At 43.9% G+C, this 18,620-nt stretch overlaps 1 protein-coding gene across 2 annotated transcripts in view; it reads right to left on the reverse strand.

Moving 5' to 3' along the window:
- The window catches only part of LOC144756282 (uncharacterized), a 444,819-nt gene that overhangs the window by 397,979 nt on the left and 28,220 nt on the right, over positions 1-18,620 (reverse strand). Inside the window, exon 1 of one of the 2 annotated variants that reach the window (XM_078645942.1) lies at positions 14,189-14,347. The exons of the other annotated variant lie outside the window; for it this stretch is intronic. Within the exon in view, the coding sequence (XP_078502068.1) occupies positions 14,189-14,299 (111 nt within the window). The 5' untranslated portion in view covers positions 14,300-14,347. Of the gene's footprint in view, positions 1-14,188; positions 14,348-18,620 lie in introns of those variants that run through there. 2 annotated transcript variants of the gene reach the window in all.

Raw genomic sequence — 18,620 nt, forward strand, 5'->3', positions numbered from 1 at the left:
TAAAATTAAGCATGATAGAAATATCAATATCCATTAGAACTGCATTGATATATATATTCACTGAAAAAACCATAGGTTACAGCCACATTATAGTTAGGAATTAGCATTTAAAAAACCGAGGCACAAGAAAGCAGAAAAACAAACTTGTAAAACACAAAAAAGGGGGTAGGGTAGAAGCACCCTGACCCCCTAGGCCTGTTCATGGGGTCCCACGAGGACCCCCAAGGCCAAAAATGTTTTTTTTTTTTTAAAAACGGTATGTTTATTTGAAAATTACCCCCCAGGGGGACCAAATTGTGGGGGCATAGTGATAAAGAAGTGTGGGGGGTGCCCAATCCCCCCCACACTGCCCCGGGGACCGCCGCCCTCCGGGGCAAAGCAACGCAGCCCCCTGGCGCTTACTGGAGGCTTCTAGTGGGCTAGTTGCCTCCCAGGGACCCCCAGTATGCAAGGGGAATTAGTTCCCCCTCTGCAAACACGCATCAGTGATGTCATGAGTGATGTCACAGACCATGTCATGAGTGATGTAATATGTGACATCATCAGCAGTGCATTGCGGGCGCGCGAGTTATAGTTAGCTGAACTAACTATAACAGGGGAATTTCAAAGGTTTTGTATGAGTAAAATGACCAGCTAACTATAACTGGTGTGACACCTATGGTTTTTTCAGTGAATTTCAAAGGTTTTTAAAATGCTAATTCTTAACTATAACGTGTGTAAAACCTATGGTTTTTTTCAGTGAATTTCAAAGGTTTTTTAAATGCTAATTCCTAACTATAACGTGGCTGTAACCTATGGTTTTTTCAGTGAATTTCAATCGTTTTGTAAATTAAATTTTTTTAATGTAATAATTGTTATATTTTTTATACTGATTTACTACATTATTATACATTTTTTATTTTTAGATATATTATTTTTTAAATTACATTACATATTTTTAATATAAATTGATAAAAAAATGTTTGCAATGCAGCCCCCTGACGCGTTTGCAGAGGGGGAACTAATTCCACTTGCATACTGGGGGTCCCTGGGGGCCAACTAGCCCACCAGGAACCTCCAGTATTCCCCAGGGGGCTGCATTGCAGAGAGGTGTAATGAGGCCACACCCTTTTTTTACACCTCTCTGCAACGCAGCCCCCGGGCGCGTTTGCAGAGGGAGAACTAATTCCCTTTGCATACTGGGGGTCCCTGGGGGCCAACTAGCCCACCTGGAACCTCCAGTATGCGCCAGGGGCTGTATTGCAGAGAGGTGTAATGAGGCTATGCCCCTTTTTACACCTCTCTGCACGCAGCCCCCGGGCGTGTTTGCAGAGGGGGAACTAATTCCCCTTGCATACTGGGGGTCCCTGGGAGGCAACTAGCCCACCAGGAGCCTCCAGTATGCGCCAGGGGGCTGCGTTGCTTTGCACCGGAGGGCGGCGGTCCCCGGAGCAGTGTGGGGGGGGGATTGGGCACCACCCACACTTCTTTATCACTATGCCCCCACAATTTGGTCCCCTTAGGAGGTAATTTTTAAATAAACATACCGTGTTTTAAAAAAAAAAAACCCATGAGCAGGCCTAGGGGGTCAGGGTGCTTCTACCCTACCCCCTTTTTTGTGTTTTACACGTTTGTTTTTCTGCTTTCTTGTGCCTCGGTCTACCGAGCACAAGATGGCTGCCAACACTTCCTGGTCTGAAGTGTTGAAAGCCAATGAGCATGCAGCTCGTGCTCGAGAAGTTTTAGAACTCAAAAAGAGGGCAGGGTAGAAGCACCCTGACCCCTAGGCCTGCTCAGGGGTTCCCACATGGACCCCCAAGGCAAAATGTGTTTTTTTTGGGGGGATTTTTTGAATTATTTTCTTTTTCCGTCTTGGGTGTCCCTGTGGGACCCCCTGAGCAGGCCTAGGGGGTCAGGGTGCTTCTACCCTGCCCCCTTTTGCAGTTCTACACTTTTTTTTCCTGCTTTCTTGTGCCTCAGTCTACTGAGGCACAAGATGGCTGCCATCAATTTCTGTTTTGGAGTGCTGACAGACAGTGGCAGCCAATCAGCATGAAGCTCGTGCACGGCAAGGTGCGCGCTTATAGATATATAATTGATTTTAACTTTAATTTTCTGAGCTACTACTTGAGGGATTTACACCATTTAAACTAAAGCGTGATCTGCGTACCTGACCCTACCATTTCCCCAAATTTGGTGTAATTCCGTTCAGCGGTTCGGGCTGTAGCCGTGTCTAATCGTCCTATGGAAATTAACATGGGGAAAACACGTTTTGGGACCCCCCCTTTTTTCTCGGCCCCCGCTTGACGAATCTTCCCGAGACTTTCAGGGAAGGAGCGGAGCGGAGCGGGCCATCTTCTTTGAGAAATTCACGGAGATTCATCAACCGGCGCCAAAGTTATTCCCAATAGAATGTTGTGGATTTCCTATGGAAACTAGCTCCTAACTATAACTACCTACTGGCGACCGCCAGTAGGTAATATATATATAGATATAGATATATATTTTTTTTATTCAACAACTTCCCTACCAGGGTTTGCAATGCACTCCACGGACTCCACAACTTTCAATTTCTATAATTTAAGGCAGACCTGTTTCAGCATTCCGAAAATAATAAACCACGATAACATGGCGGACATAGAACCTTGGCTAAATATGAAGTCCGTCATCGCTCACTGTACTTGCTGGGACCAATGGGAAAGTGCAAATGGACATATAAACGGGGGCAACGTAACTTATGTGTATAGAAGGCATTGAAAAAGGCGGAATGCTGAAACCGGTCTGCCTTAAATAAAGAAATTGAAAGTTGTGGAGTCCGTGGAGTGCGTTGAAAACCCTGGTTGGGAAGTTGTTGAATAAAATTTTGCGTGACTGCCACTGTCACGACAACGACACCCGCCCGCAAGTTGTTCAGCAAAGAAGTGGCGTTGATGGAGAAAAAAAAAAAAGAAAAAAAAGAAATATATATATACTAGCAGCCCGTCCCGACGTTGTCCGGGTATGAATTGCTGCCGGCCAGTAGTATATTGTTTTGTAGGATTTCGTTTTGATAGCATTTCTTATCTCTGATAGGCCTGTGAAACGCTCCAATTCACAATGCACTGCTGATGCACTTAAGAGTGCGCGTTCAGTAGTGTGTGAACTTGAGTTTCCCTACTTTATTTTTCCTTGCAATATTATATAGCGCGAACTCGACAACATGGCATGAGCATAATTTACATTACAGAAGAACACATTCATTTGTCGTAGGCACGGGGAGACAAAGCGATTTGCCTGGAATCACAGGATGTTGAGCTGATGCCGAGATTCGAACGTAGATCCCCAGCTCTAAAGTTCGCAATTCTAGGACTTGTGGCGGGAGGTGTGTCTAAAATTGTATGTCGGTGCTGGCCATCAATGAGAGAGACCTGTGCATTTTTCAAATCGGTGGTGAAAACATATGAGTATGTTGCTGGAGATGTGGGCCGCCGTGCCACCAATGTACTTACCGGGGGAGGGTAAACACCCATTATTCCGCAACTTTCTTTCCGCATACCATCACTCGGCATACTTTCATTATGAAAGTACCATAACTCCGCAATGGCATTATAACTCAATGACATTACATTTTATATGCTTTTACCACGCATACATTTACAACGAAATTCGTTGTAAATGCATGAATGGTAAAAGCATGCTTTTTTTTATGTTTGGATAAGGTAAGTATGGGTATAGGGGTATATGTTTTGGGGTACTGAGGTATATGTTTTGGGGTGTTTGGGTATTTTAAGGGTTCAGATATAGTTTTGGGTTATGGGGTACAGGGGTAGTTTTAGGGTTTAGGGATAGGTATGGGTTTTGGGGTACAGGGGTATTTTTAGGGTTCAGGGCTAGGTTTGGTTTTTGGGGTATTTTTAGGGTTATGGGGCAGGTTTGGGTTTTGGGGTACAGGGGTATTTTAAGGGGTCAGGGCTAGGTTTGGGGTACAGGGGTATTTTTAGGGTTCAGGGCTAGGTATGGGTTTTGGGGTACAGGGGTATTTTAGGGTTCAGAGGTAGGTTTGGGTTTTGGGATACAGGGGTATTTTTATGGTTCAGGGCTAGGTTTGGGTTTTGGGGTACAGGGGTATTTTTAGGGTTCAGGGGTAGGTTTGGGTTTTGGGGTACAGGGGTATTTTAGGGTTTCAGGGGTAGGTTTGGGTTTTGGGGTACAGGGGTATTTTTAGGGTTCAGGGGTAGGTTGGGGTTTTGAGGTACAGGGGTATTTATAGGGTTCAGGGCTAGGTTTGGGTTTTGGGGTACAGGGGTATTTTTAGGGTTTAGGGATAGGTTTGGGTTTTGGGGTACAGGGTATATTTATAGGGTTAAGATGGGTTAGTGTTTAAGGGTGTTGGGGTATTTTTAGGAGTAAGGTGGGTTATGATTATGGGGTGCAGGGGTATTTAAAGGGAGCAGGGTGGACACCCGGAGCTGGAATGTACAGAACCTGGGAAGAAAAAACAATGAAATATTGGGCACAACGCTTGCTTTTTTTCCGTAATCCCACGCCCTGCACACGCCCACGCCCCCAGCACACGATATGAGACATGGCATGAAGGGCGGAACGTACCACACGCCCCCAGCGTTTGTAACGCCCCCCAGCACACGCCCACAGCACAACGCAGACACGCCCACAAGGGACTACTTTGCTGGCACGGTTCGTATACCTTTTAAATGTATATGGTGGGCGTCTGCATAGCCTATGTCCTTCTGCTGCAACTGCCCTTTCCAACGCTGCATTGGGTGTTGTGATTGGTGTGGTGGTTCTTGAGATTACCCGCCTCAAAGGTTTGGACTCTCTCTTTATTATATTAGTATGGATATTTTTTTTAATGTTTGGATAAGGTAAGTATGGGTATAGGGGTATATGTTTTGGGGTACTGAGGTATATGTTTTGGGGTGTTTGGGTATTTTAAGGGTTCAGATATAGTTTTGGGTTATGGGGTATAGGGGTAGTTTTAGGGTTTAGGGATAGGTATGGGTTTTGGGGTACAGGGGTATTTTTAGGGTTCAGGGCTAGGTTTGGGTTTTGGGGTATAGGGGTATTTTTAGGGTTATGGGGCATGTTTGGGTTTTGGGGTACAGGGGTATTTTAAGGGTTCAGGGCTAGGTTTGGGGTACAGGGGTATTTTTAGGGTTCAGGGCTAGGTTTGGGTTTTGGGTTACAGGGGTATTTTAGGGTTCAGAGGTAGGTTTGGGTTTTGGGGTACAGGGTTATTTTTATGGTTCAGGGCTAGGTTTGGGTTTTGGGGTACAGGGGTATTTTTAGGGTTCAGGGGTAGGATTGGGTTTTGGGGTACAGGGGTATTTTAGGGTTCAGGGGTAGGTTTGGGTTTTGGGGTGCAGGGGTATTTTTAGGGTTCAGGGGTAGGTTTGGGTTTTGAGGTACAGGGGTATTTATAGGGTTCAGGGCTAGGTTTGGGTTTAGGGGTACAGGGGTATTTTTAGGGTTTAGGGATAGGTTTGGATTTTGGGGTACAGGGTATATTTATAGGGTTAAGATGGGTTAGTGTTTAAGGGTGTTGGGGTATTTTTAGGATTAAGGTGGGTTATGATTATGGGGTGCAGGGGTATTTAAAGGGATCAGGGTGGACACCCGGAGCTGGAATGTACAGAACTTGGGAAGAAAAAACAATGAAATATTGGGCACAACGCTCGTTTTTTCCCCGTAATCCCGCGCCCCGCACACGCCCCCAGCACACGATATGAGACATGGCATGCATGGCGGAACGTACCACACGCCCCCAGCGTTTGTAACGCCCCCAGCAAACGCCCACAGCACAACGCAGACACGCCCACAAGGGACTACTTTGCTGGCACGGTTCTTTTACCTTTTAAATGTATATGGTGGGCGTCTGCATAGCCTATGTCCTTCTGCTGCAACTTCCCTTTCCAACGCTGTATTGGGTGTTGTGATTGATGCTGTGGTTCTTGAGATTAACCGCCTCAACGGTTTGGGCTCTCTCTTTATTATATTAGTTTCGATATATATATATACATATACAAAATTCAAGGTGGGTCTTTCTGAGATCAATCCCTTTGTCAGGTGCTGCGTGGTGGTGCCGGCAAACCCAGACCGGCAGTCATAATTCAAACGAAAGTCAGTAATCACGCACCCTCAGAGGGCCAAATACAGATACCATTAGTTTTCATTTGAAACCGCTGCGCGTTTTGACACACCAAGTGTCTTGATCACCGCCTAGCGGTTGAAAATAAAAACTTATGGTATCTGTATTTGGACCTCTGAGAGTGCGCGAGTACTAACTTTCATTTGGATATATATATATATATATATATATATATATATATATATATATATATATGAATATATATATATATATATATATATATATATATATATATATATATGCGGTATGAAACGTCCTCAGCAGTACAACAAACAGCCAATTTGAGGTAAAGACGAGACGAGACCCAACTCGTGGTGTTTAGAGTTTTATTGCGCCCAACACCAGTCTGCCACGACGCGTTTCGGCTACCAAAAGCCTTGATCACATGACGCAGTCATGGGGCCTGGCCACCATTTTTAAAGTGCATAGTGCGTGATGAACATAAAAGACATACTATATGCTTAAATGCATTGCAGTTCTAACACATTTTAAAGTTTAAACCAACATAAAAACCTGCCAGTAAAATACAGATTATGAGTAAGTTTTGTTGTATAAATACATTGTATCAAACTAATTAGCACCGATCTTGAACCTAGCAAATAAGTTAATGCACAAGATAAAAACAGATGTATAAATAATGGCAAATCAAATTTAAATATATTAAGAACACATAAGTGAAAACCCTATTTTCTTAAGAATTTATATACATATGTTCATGATTCATGTCTAACATTTTTGACAAGTATAATTGTAAGATTTGCCAAACTTAAGCACATGTTAAAATTGTCAACCGTATGTTTTGAGTAAAACAACAATAAAATAAATTGTAAAACATATGGATCAAATAGGTTGTTTTTAAAATAAGTTCATGATGGTTAAGACAAATATAAATATAGTTAATAATGCCCATGTGGGCAATGCAATTACTTGTGCAAAAATCGCTAGTAGTTCAGTGCATGTTGGTTAAATGTGCAACATCACGCAATAAAGTCATAAAGTGCTACCACAGTGAAATAGAAAAAAGTGCCCAAAGATAAACGAGTGATAAAATATCATAATGATTTACATAATGGTCTGTGTGGAGGATAAGGGAATTACATTAATAGATAGTTGCTGAATAGGATGGTATTTTGTTTTATGCAGAATTGGTTCAGAGTGGAAAAGCTCATGGTGTGACAAGGTTATAGGTAAGTATGGCAATCTTCACTCTTGTTGAGCCCGTTGGGCATCTTGCTATCCAGCAAGATGATATATCGGGTCTCAAGTTTGCGAAGAAGCCCTTCCCTGTCACCTCAACCTACGTTGGGGCGGGACCCAATCTATGACATAATAGGTAAGGCCTTGGGGGTTCTTGTTGTGTACAGTTTCAAAATGCCTGGCCACAGGATATGTGGGGTCTGCGTTGGTGATAGCCCTGAGGTGTTGCAAAATTCTTTTATGGACCTGGGGCCTTGTGCTGCCCACATATCTGAGCCCACAAGGGCATTGCAGGACGTATACAGCAAATTCTGTTTTACAGTTGAGATTCTCTCTTACTTTTATGGGGACAGGAGAGAAGGGTATTGTATATTCAGTTCTGCTAGTGCCGTTTTTGCAGGCCTTGCAGGTGGCGCATTTCAAAAACCCTTTGCTCCCTGCTAGCCACGTGCCCGTGGCTAATTCAGGGCTGCTAGAGACCAGACTGGTTTCCATAGATCTCGCTTTACTGAGGGTGATATTAGGCCTACTGGCTACCAATTTGCCAATAACCGGGTCACTTCTAATGAGGAACCAATTGTTCTTCACTATGTTACAGATTGTCTTATGTTGGTTACTGAAAGTCATAATGAGTCTCGTTTCATTATTAGCCTCAATGCAAGACATCTTGTCCTTAGCCTCAGTGGGAAATAACATTCGCTGTCTGTCAACAGAGTTGGCCCTCTTTTGTGCAGAGTCAATAGTATGCAGATCATAGCCTCTAGCCATAAATCTAGATCTGCATTCTTCTTGTGCACTGAGGCAATCAACATCGTTACTACAGATACGTCTGATACGGAGCATCTCCCCATAGGGGATGCTCTTTATCAGATGGGGTGGATGGGGACTGTAAGCATGCAATATCGTGTTACCTGCTGTCGGTTTTCTGTGGAGCTTGGTGTGTAGCTTACCCTGATCTATATAAATCTCCACATCAAGAAACACAATAGATTTGGGACTTACAGTACCGGTAAAATGCAAGTTAAGATTATTAGAATTCAATAGATCAATGAATGCTGTGACATCAACATCAGAACCATCCCAGATCATAAACAGGTCATCTATATATCTCCACCAGACTTTGACCTTGGTGTTCATGGTGGCTGCAAACTCGACCATGAGGACCTGCTCCTCCCAGAAGCCCATGTGGAGGCAGGCATAACTGGGGGAGAAGCAGGCCCCCATGGCCACGCCTCTAGTTTGCAGGAAAAGTTGGTTAGAAAATAGAAAAACATTATTCTCTAGACAAGCTAGAATCATTTCCATATATATTAGCTGTACCCGGCCACGCATTGCTGTGGCTCAGTCTGGTTAAATGGAAGAGAAAGAAAAGAGTAAGCGCATGTTTCTCATATGTTTAATTTCACAATGCTTGTGGGTATACAATATGTTTTTGTGACTATTATCTGTATGCCTCCCTTGTAGTTGTTGAGCAGAAAGCAAATCTATAGGGTCTGTTCGACCTTTCGATTAGAAACACGCGTGTATTGTACACGCGCGACATTCGAATCCAACGTTGTGTATATATATGTTGCAAAATGAACCAACTCCACCCACTTCCCGGTCTGCCATCCTGACACCAACTGTCCATCCTAATATATGTAGAATATTGTCTCTATGTGTCCTTTCTTAATGTTGCAAAGTGAACCAACTCCTCCCCCCTCCCTCCACCCACTTCCCGGTCTGCCATCCTGACACCAATTGTCCATCCTAATATCTGTAGACTATTGTCTCTGCGTCCATTGTAGTTGTTGCACAGCAACCAAATCGATAAGGTCTGTTCGGTCTTTCGATTATAAACACGCGCGTATTGGACACGCGAGTATTCAATCCAATGCTGTGTGTATATATAAACACGCGCGTAATCGAATCCAACGTTGTGTCAAAATTTCATATATATACAATTTCATGTATATATTTGAAAACCTACCGTCACTTTAAAATTGAACTGGTGGGCACTAGTCCCTCTTCAATGTTTGGAGTTACGTTTTTAAAATGCTAACAAACCCATCCTAAGTAATGCTGCAAATGATAAAGCCTCGTGGGAGGCGAAACACGTCATGCAAAACTGTCTCCATTAAAGAGAGTAAACAGCACGGTCGGAGTGGCTTGTCAAAAGTTAACAGGATGATGATCTGGTGTTTGGTGTGGACTCCAAAGAACATGATCGGAGGCTGAGATTGGTCTTGAGGAAGTTCTGTGATGCTGGATTGACTCTACGTGCTGAAAAGTGCAAATTTGTTGTGGCTGAAACTGAATATTGGGTCACCAAGTGTCTGCAAATGGTATTAAGCCCAGAGCTGCATTGATTGAGACCATCTGCAAACTCGGGACTCCACTGACCAAAGAAGAACCTGTGAAATTCTTGGGAATGGCAGCATTTTACCACAAGTTTATCCCCCAATTTTGCTGGTGTGAGTGGATATTTAAGGGATCTTTTTTTTAAAAAGTATGTGAGTTTGAATGGTCCAATGATTGTGATGGGGACTTTCAACACCTAAAATGTGTCTGAGTAAGGCCCAAGATCTCTGCATTTTTGATCCGAAGAAGAAGTCCTATTTAATGACAGACGCCAGTGATGTGTGATTGCTTTGGTAGTGAAGAATTGAAGAAGTTGTGGATGTGGGTCTAATTAGTGATGGAATTGAGTCTGAAGTTGAATGGAGAGAAACTTTAGTGAAAGGTGAACTTTTGAAAAAGGTAATTTCTATTAATCTATTAATTTCAGTCACTAGTAATTACTCTGGCTGTATCCCACCCATCGTTCAGTTTGGGCTGGACTGTTCTAACTGAAGCAGCGTCAAGCCTGACTTACATATGGCTGGGTCCCAACTTAGGTAGCGTGGTGTGCAAAATAAATTTGGACTGAGATGCGGCCACATTAATTACCAGTGACTGACATTAATTCTGAAATTCCACTAAGCCCCTTTTTGTGTGCTTCATATTATCTTTACAATAAGCAAATGTAAGGCCACTTCTACAATGGACAGTACAGGAAAATGTGCTTTCATCTAAGGTAGGGTAGAATAAATCCTTGCCCTGGACCTGGTTGGAGCAGAGGGAGAAATAAGCACAAGACACAAGGAAGGAAGTAATGGAAAGTGAGAGGGAGTGAAGGGGTGGGGAACATGAAGCAGAGTATGTGAGAGTACGGTGATACCGAGTGGGAGAGAAGAGTTTAAAAGAGGCGTGTGAGAGAAGCGAGTATGAGGGTGAATAGAGAAATAAAAGTGACACGAGGAATATTTGTATTTGTTTTTACATGGGGTTTTATTAAAGCACTACTAACCACTCATTTATTTAATCAAAGCACTTTGAACAAGTGAACCAGCCTGCTGGGCTTTCCCTTTGTTTATTGACTAGAGATGAAAAATCCTTGGAGAGTTAGAATCTTGAGGACTGGAGGTGGGTGAGTGGGAAAAGTGGTCTTTGGTGTCTGACCACAAGAGATTGAGATGAGAGGAAAATGAAAGCCAGAGAATGAACAGGACTCCAAGGAGGGGAGGGATGGAGTGTGAACGAACACAAGAAAAGGGGAAGGTGCCAGAGATAGGATAGCAGCAGAGAATGGAGAACGAGAGGAAGAGATGGTGACAGAGAGGAAAATATCTATGAAGAGAGAGGGGAAATACTAAGACCAGAAGGGGCAAAGAAGAGAAAGAGCATAATGGAGGATTCTTCTGTTTTTACATTTTGGGCCTGATGTAGAAAGGTATTTTGTGATCGCTAGGCCTGCAATTTAACAAAATCACAAGGGTTGAGTCTCTAAAATAGCTATTTACAAGTTATAAAACTAATTTTGTGAACTGGAAAAGTCTCTCAGACTCATAAAAGGGATTTTATGGCCATTTCCCAATAGCATATAGGGGAGGATGCAAAAGGAGCCCCACTCTTTGTTAGTCACAAAGGTATGTCTCAGTGGTTTGTGATCACAATGTGTGAATGCACCCATTGATCAGTTACGGTGGCGACTGAATGGCAGTATGGAAGCAGCCACCATGGCCAGCTTTCCTTTTGGTCCTTGCGTCTATCAGCTTTTTGGGGACTAGGCAGTGGACCACGGCCTGCTCCCACCTTTGTCTTCCCAAACAAGAAACGTGTCTTTTAAAGCAGCACCTATCTCTCTAATGGAAATGTGCTGCTCTGAAAACTGTTTCCTGTTTGGAATACAGATGCAAAGATTAAGCTCTTCTGATCATGATTGACAACAGAGTCATGAAACTGAGTGATGGCACCGAGCAAGGTAGTGGTAGCACAAGCATATTCACTCACTCATCCATTTTTATACTCATCTCAGTGGATTTAAAATCTACTCCAGAGGTCTATGTAGAGCCCACATACCACTTGCCTTTCTGTGAGAGAAAAGGGATTGCTTCTGTTATTCACAGGAGGGAATCTTACACTGCTGCGTTGTAGCTCTTATGCATGGAAGATAATCTTACCCTCCTGGGCTGTTTCTGTTGTGCATGGGAGGGAATCTTACACTGATGTGCTGTATCTGTTATGCATGGAAGGGAATCTTATCCTGCCGTGCTGTATATGTAATGAAAGGGAGGGAATATTACCCTGTCATGCTGTATCTGTTATGCATGGGAGGGAATTTTATCCTGCTGTGCTGCATCTGTTATGCATGGGAGTGAATCTTACCCTGGCGTGCTGTATCTGTTATGCATGAGCGGGAATCATATCCTGCTATGCTGTATCTATTATGCATGAGAGGGAATCTTATCCTGCTGTGCGGTATATGTTATGCAAGGGAGGGAATTTTACCCTGCTGTGTAGTATCTGGTATGCATAGGAGGGAATCTTACACTGCCCTGAGGTATATGTAATGCATGGGAGGGAGTAATCTTACCCTGCTGTGCTGTATCTGTTATGCATGGGAGGGAATCTTACCTGTAGTGCTGTATCTGTTATGCATTGGAGGAAATCTTACTCGGCCCCGCTGTATCTGTTATGCATGGGAGGGAATCTTACCCTCCTGTGCTGTGTATGTTATGCATAGGAGGGAATCTTACATGGCCCTGCTGTATCTGTTATGCATGGGAATACTCTTACCCTGCAGTGCTGTATCTGTTATGCATGGGAGGGAATCTTACTCTGCACTGTTGTATCTGTTATGAATGGAAGGGAATCTCACACTGCTCTACTGTATCTGTTATGCATTGTAGGGAATCTTGCACTGCTGTGCTGCATTTGTTATGTATGAAAAAGAATCTTGCACTGCTGTGCTGTATCTATTATGCATGGGAGGGAATCTTACCTTGTTGTGGTGTATCTGTTATGCATGGGAGGGAATCTTACTCATTCGTACTGTATTTATTTGCATGGGAGGGAATTTTACCCTGCCTTTCTGTATCTGTTATGCATGGAAGGGAATCTTACTCTGCCGTGCTGTATCTGTTTTGCATGGGAGGGTATCTCACCCTGCCGTTCTGTATCTGTTATGCATTGAAGGGAATCTCGCACTACTGTGCCACATTTGCTATGTATGAGAAAGAATATTGCACTGCTGTGCTGTATCTATTATGCATGGGAGGGAATCTTACCTTGTTGTGGTGTATCTGTTATGCATGGGAGGGAATCTTACTCATTCGTACTGTATTTATTTGCATGGGAGGGAATTTTACCCTGCCTTTCTGTATCTGTTATGCATGGAAGGGAATCTTACTCTGCCGTGCTGTATCTGTTTTGCATGGGAGGGTATCTCACCCTGCCGTTCTGTATCTGTTATGCATTGAAGGGAATCTCGCACTACTGTGCCACATTTGCTATGTATGAGAAAGAATATTGCACTGCTGTGCTGTATCTATTATGCAGGGGAGGGATTCATGCCCTGTCATGTTTAGTATGGCATGCATGGAAGGGAATGCTGCACTGCAGCTGCTTTCTAAAGATAGAAAGCTTGTTTTTCTTCTGCCCTGCTGCGCCTGTTCAATGGAGAGGGGCGCCCCACTGTACCCTGCTGCTCTGCCTGTTCTTTTCTTTGCACCACCAGTGATGGGCTGCAATGGTAGTGCAGCGGTACCAGAGAGTGAGCATCAATAAAATGCCATAGCCCACTCTCTCATCTGTTGAAGACGGACAATAAATGTGATGTAAGCACTACTTGCCAAATGAACAACATAGAAAATGGGTAAATGTGATATTGTGCCAAGACATAAGTATTTGTCATGAGTTTAGTGGAAATGGGCCCTGTTAACGATTTGATACAACTGGCTTTTCGTAGACCCCACATTCTTGGCCATAGTACCCCCACAGGCATTTTAAGACATGGGCAAGGTGTGCCCTAGGCCAAGGCCCCACCCAGCCTTTCAGCCCCCGCCCCCCCCCCCCCCCAGAACCAGCTCTGTTCTGCAGTCTTGTTCTGATGACCTCGAATGATTCTTAAACAGATTGTTTCAAATACAGTTTCCCATTAATTTATTTTTAATGTGTGAGAATCTATTGCAGACATTTGCAGAGGAATGTTGTGTCTATGTTTCATGCAACAGCCATAAACACGTTTCTGTTAGATCAAAATAGGACCTAACATTTGAGGGTGTAGGAGATTATTTGCAGTTATATTAATGAGCCGCTGTTCTGTTAAAGTATTGAAAACGTCTTTATCCCTGGATAGTATGTGTAAACAGTGATAGAATTTGGACCAGTGTGCCTGTGCACTGTCAAAGACGGCATGAAAGAGTTGAAACCGGATCATAAATCCAAAGCTGTTCGGAACAACCCCCCTCCCCAAATATGTTTAGCCCAGGGCCCTCAAAATCCTTAAGATGTCCCTGCGTACCCCCCAGTTGTGTGGGGAAGCACAGGTGGGGCTCAGACACTTACCTCACTTAGCTTGGCAGGGAGCAGGTGAGCTTTCTCATTCGGACAGTGTGGGTGCAAGTGGGCAAAGGGGGCGAAGGCAGCGAGGAGAGTCACGCAGGACAGGAGCATCATCTTGGAGCTTGTATGTTCCCCTCACTGATGGCAGAATATGTTAAAATGTACCCAACACCCCTCTTAAATATGCTGACGAACTATACTCTGTGAACCCAGATTTGGGAGGATCTGCTTGCACAGACAGTTATCTGAGGACACAGACGAGGGGAGGAGGGGGTCAGTGTTAAATATTAAATCGAATCTAACTGGTGGCAGAAAACAATTTGGATGAGACCAGAGGAGGGCTGAAAGTGAATATTGAAACAAAGTTATGCAATGTTTGGAGTTGCAAAAGGTGTTAGGAAATAGACCATGAAATGTGGACATAATGTGTAGAACGATCTACAGACCCACATGACTTATTGTGCCTCTATGTTCTATTTCTGAATCTGGATTCCTACTTCCTAGAGACCCCAGCACAGACAGACAGACACTCTGACACTAAGGCTGGACTGAAATATACCCAAGGCATTGTGACCTGTTGTGGCTGGAGGTGGACTTGTGGAGAGGGGGTCGACATTTTATGTACTGAAACTGGCCAAAAAGTTAACTACACTGGTGGGCCTTAGAGACCACTTCTAGAAATTGATTTAAATTGGGCCATAATTGCATATATGGAGTTGTACACGGCCTCATTACGAGTGGCCGATAAATCTTGATGGGGCAGCTAACCATAGTTGCAGCAATGAGATCCAGCAATGTGTCTGACACAGGCCACCGGAGGGCAGTCCAGAGTGAGACCCTCCAAGTGTCACAGAGGGGTCCAAAGATCTAGCAAAGTGAGAATGCCTATATTTCTAGCAGGGAACCAGAGATTGAATTTTGCATTATGTGAAATGTTGCAGTATTTGATTTTGTGTAATTTTTGCTCACATTAGTCTGGCTTGCACAGAAGATGTCTCCCAAAGATACATTTTCTTCTTGAGCTAGACTCTTTCTGGTATCTCATGTGGCTTTTTGTGCACTGCGCCATGAAAAAAGTCACTCAAGAACCTTGCAAACCACAGAGTTCTATTAAAGTGTCTGATGATACATTCGTATTTCTCGAGAGTCCAGAGACCCACCAATTATTTTAGTGAGTCCCCCCACATTTGTCAGGAGAGTCCAAAGATCTACAATGTATTGGGTGAATCCCTCAACATTTCTTGAAAGAAACGAGAGAACCAACATGGTGCTTGGGGAGGTCCTTTAAATTTCTCAGGATAATCCAGAGATCCAGCAATGTATTTGGTTAGACCCTTCAGAATTCTCAAGGGGACCCGAGATTCAGTAAAGCGATAGAATCTCCACATTTCTCATGGAGTCCAGAACTCTAGTAAAGTGTATGGTGGGGCCCTCAATATTTCTCAGAGGGGGCTAGAGATCCATCATTAAACCTGTTGATGCCCTCCACATTCCTCATGGTGGCCCATAGATACGTCTGGTGAGATCCCCCATTTTTTCTACATGGGTTTGCAGATTAGTCATATGTTCTTCAGGGATGTATTTGACAATCTCCTCAACAACTTATAATTGTCCGAAGAGATCTAAGGACCCCTCCTCCCATGTATCAGGGCATCCAGAGGTGTCTATGGTATTCCACCTCACCCCACATAATTTGTGTCAGTACAGTGATGCATCAGGTGACTCCACCCATATTTCAGTTGTGGTCCAGAGATGAATCTTATAATTCCTCTCCCCTGTTTAGGATCAGAACTCCAGGCATGGCTTGCAAAAGCTGTGACACTCTGCCGAGCTAATGTGTTATGTCTGGTCTTATTTTCTCTAGTGTGGGGACTCTTAAGTGTGTGCCAGTCCATTGGAGGGACACTATATTTTTTCTTGATATTCTGCAGTACAGCCTATCATCTACTGGTTGTGGTTGCACCAATTGTGTAACCCCAGAAATAGTTGTAGGCGTCCAATGCTCACTAATATTACATTATGTGGTGACAGGACAGGAACTCATGCCTTTTTACACACCTTTGTGGTCCGAATCAGCTAATCTATTAGTTTTTCTCAGGGTGTACACAGGGCAGTATGCTGTGATCATTGTTTTGGGTGTGGTGGAGCCAAGGAGAAGGGGGTCTATATAAGACACAGCATGTGAACCAGTAAATTATGCTGGGATTGTGACAATGTCCTTTGTCCCTGCGCCCCTTCTCTGAAACTGTAATTGTAACTGATATTTTGCACTCAGTGGGACATCACAGGTGCCATGGACCAAAATGTAGGTAAGAAACATAACCGCCACAACCTTGTTTGATTTTAAAACCACAAGCACCTAGAGCTGGGATTGCAGCGGGTCTCTCAGATACCTGGACCGCGGTGACACTACAGCTGCTTCTCTGTTGATATCTACACCCCTGTTTGTGCTGTGATTGTGTCATAAAACTGTTGCAGTGCAAAATGTATTAAGCCGGGGGCGTCACACCTGTGTGGGTGCCAAACCCACAATTGCACCCTGACGCCTTTCTGACAGTGGGAGCAAGTTGGGTCCCTTGCTAGCCTTTACTTCCTGTGTTAATGTGCACTCCCGCCATAGGATCACAGTTTTCCCAGGTAACTGGACACAAAAAGGTCTGTAGGAAAGTGTTCTAGTCAGCCTGAATAGCAGAAACCTGTCTGGGATCCTGCTCGAGACATGAGGTATGGCGCTTAATAGTTTGGGGTATTTGTGAGATACTCTGGCATTGTGGAATAGAGAGCGTTAGATCTCTATGAGAAGGTGGTTCTGACCCCCTGAGTGAACTCATGATGAAATAGGCTGAATGTGGATTTCACCGATGTCCGCCTTGTGAGAAATGGCCGCTGCGCTGCAGCCAGGGTAAGGGGCACCGACTAGTTACATGTGGGCACATGTGTGCACATGTGTGCACTCATGTAAGGGCTGCGCGGGGGAGATTCCTTTCATGCACAGCCCATGAGCAAGTACAGACAGAATGGTGTGGCAGGGATTATGCAGAGCTGGGTGTTATCTTATGTTAAAATGTCTTATAAAGCGCTTGTACACCAAGTGTTTTCTTGGCACTAGACTTAAGAATTTTTTGCTGGGGCCTCATGTGGGTGGTGACATGGAATAGGCTTTATACTGTGTGGAGACCCATGTGAGGGAAAGTCAGTGTGTTTTACTGTTTCACTGTAGGAACACTCCATTAATCTCCATTGGAGACAGAGACCACATGGGGTAGTTTCAGTTCCCTAGGGCCTACAAATTCCAGACATGCACTAAATTTCAATGTAAGTTGTGTGAAAAGAGGTATTCTGCTGAGTCCAAAGTCATATCTGTACTGCTTATGGGTCATCCAGAAATGTCATATTCCTCTGACTCAGCTCATAGCCAGAGCCTGGCCCGGCATGACCCTGCCACTGACAAGACCTGTCGGAGTTTCGAATGATGTGAGCCAACCATCCTTCTACAGCTAGGGAACTACCGCTAACCCGGGTCAACCCAGCCGGTTTGCCTTAGATGTGTATTACCATCCGAACGCCTTAAACTTTGTGACGACCCTCCATGAAAGAAGTCGGTGCGCAAATCGGAATATTCTCAAATATGGACTGATGTCACGAAAGACCCTAGATTGCCATCTTTTGGCCCACTGACGTATGATCGACAATAATACTTCAGGCATCTTTCCTGACAGCCGCTCAGACCAATTGACAGAATCCTGCGCTTTTAGGTCTATTTTAAAATTGCTCTGAACCCCTTTGAAGACATTAGACCTATCAGCACTACTCTGAAAGATAACCATCGGGTTGTCTCCCCTAGAAGCCCGTACTGATTGATCCAGGATTGCAACTTATATTTGCCCCTAATTTTTACCGATGTTTTATCCCCTGCCCCGTGTTACCTCATCGCCCTGACGAAGGTGTGGCCCCCATTGGGCCGGACACCGAAACGCGCGTTGGCGTTTACTTTGCAGGCAACAGGATTGTTCTTTTCATCTTCAATCCTACCTGTGTTTTCTGCCCCCACCTTTGCCTTGTTGGATGATCTATTTGTCATCTGGTCATCTATTCATCCCTTGGTGTTCATGTAATATGGTGACTACATGTTGAGTTGTGAATGAGAGGTGTTGTATGTGTATGAGTGAAGAATGTATCTTTATGAGTGTGAGATTGAACGGTAGATGTGGGACTGTTTACTTTGATCATTTGATGTATGTGTTTTATCTAATGTGTATATATTGAAATGATTTCTATGTTTATTTAATGAAATGACAGATTAATTCCTGTAGCATTTTGCACTCAATTCTGCACTTTAAGAAAAATGAAAAATAAATAATAAAAATTATGATTTATACATCATGTTGTTGGCTTGTTTGACCTACCTTGGGTTGTTCCGTTTTCTTGTTTAAAA

The sequence above is a fragment of the Lissotriton helveticus genome, chromosome 5_1 (assembly GCF_964261635.1).
Source record: "Lissotriton helveticus chromosome 5_1, aLisHel1.1, whole genome shotgun sequence".
Classification (NCBI taxonomy): domain Eukaryota; kingdom Metazoa; phylum Chordata; class Amphibia; order Caudata; family Salamandridae; genus Lissotriton; species Lissotriton helveticus.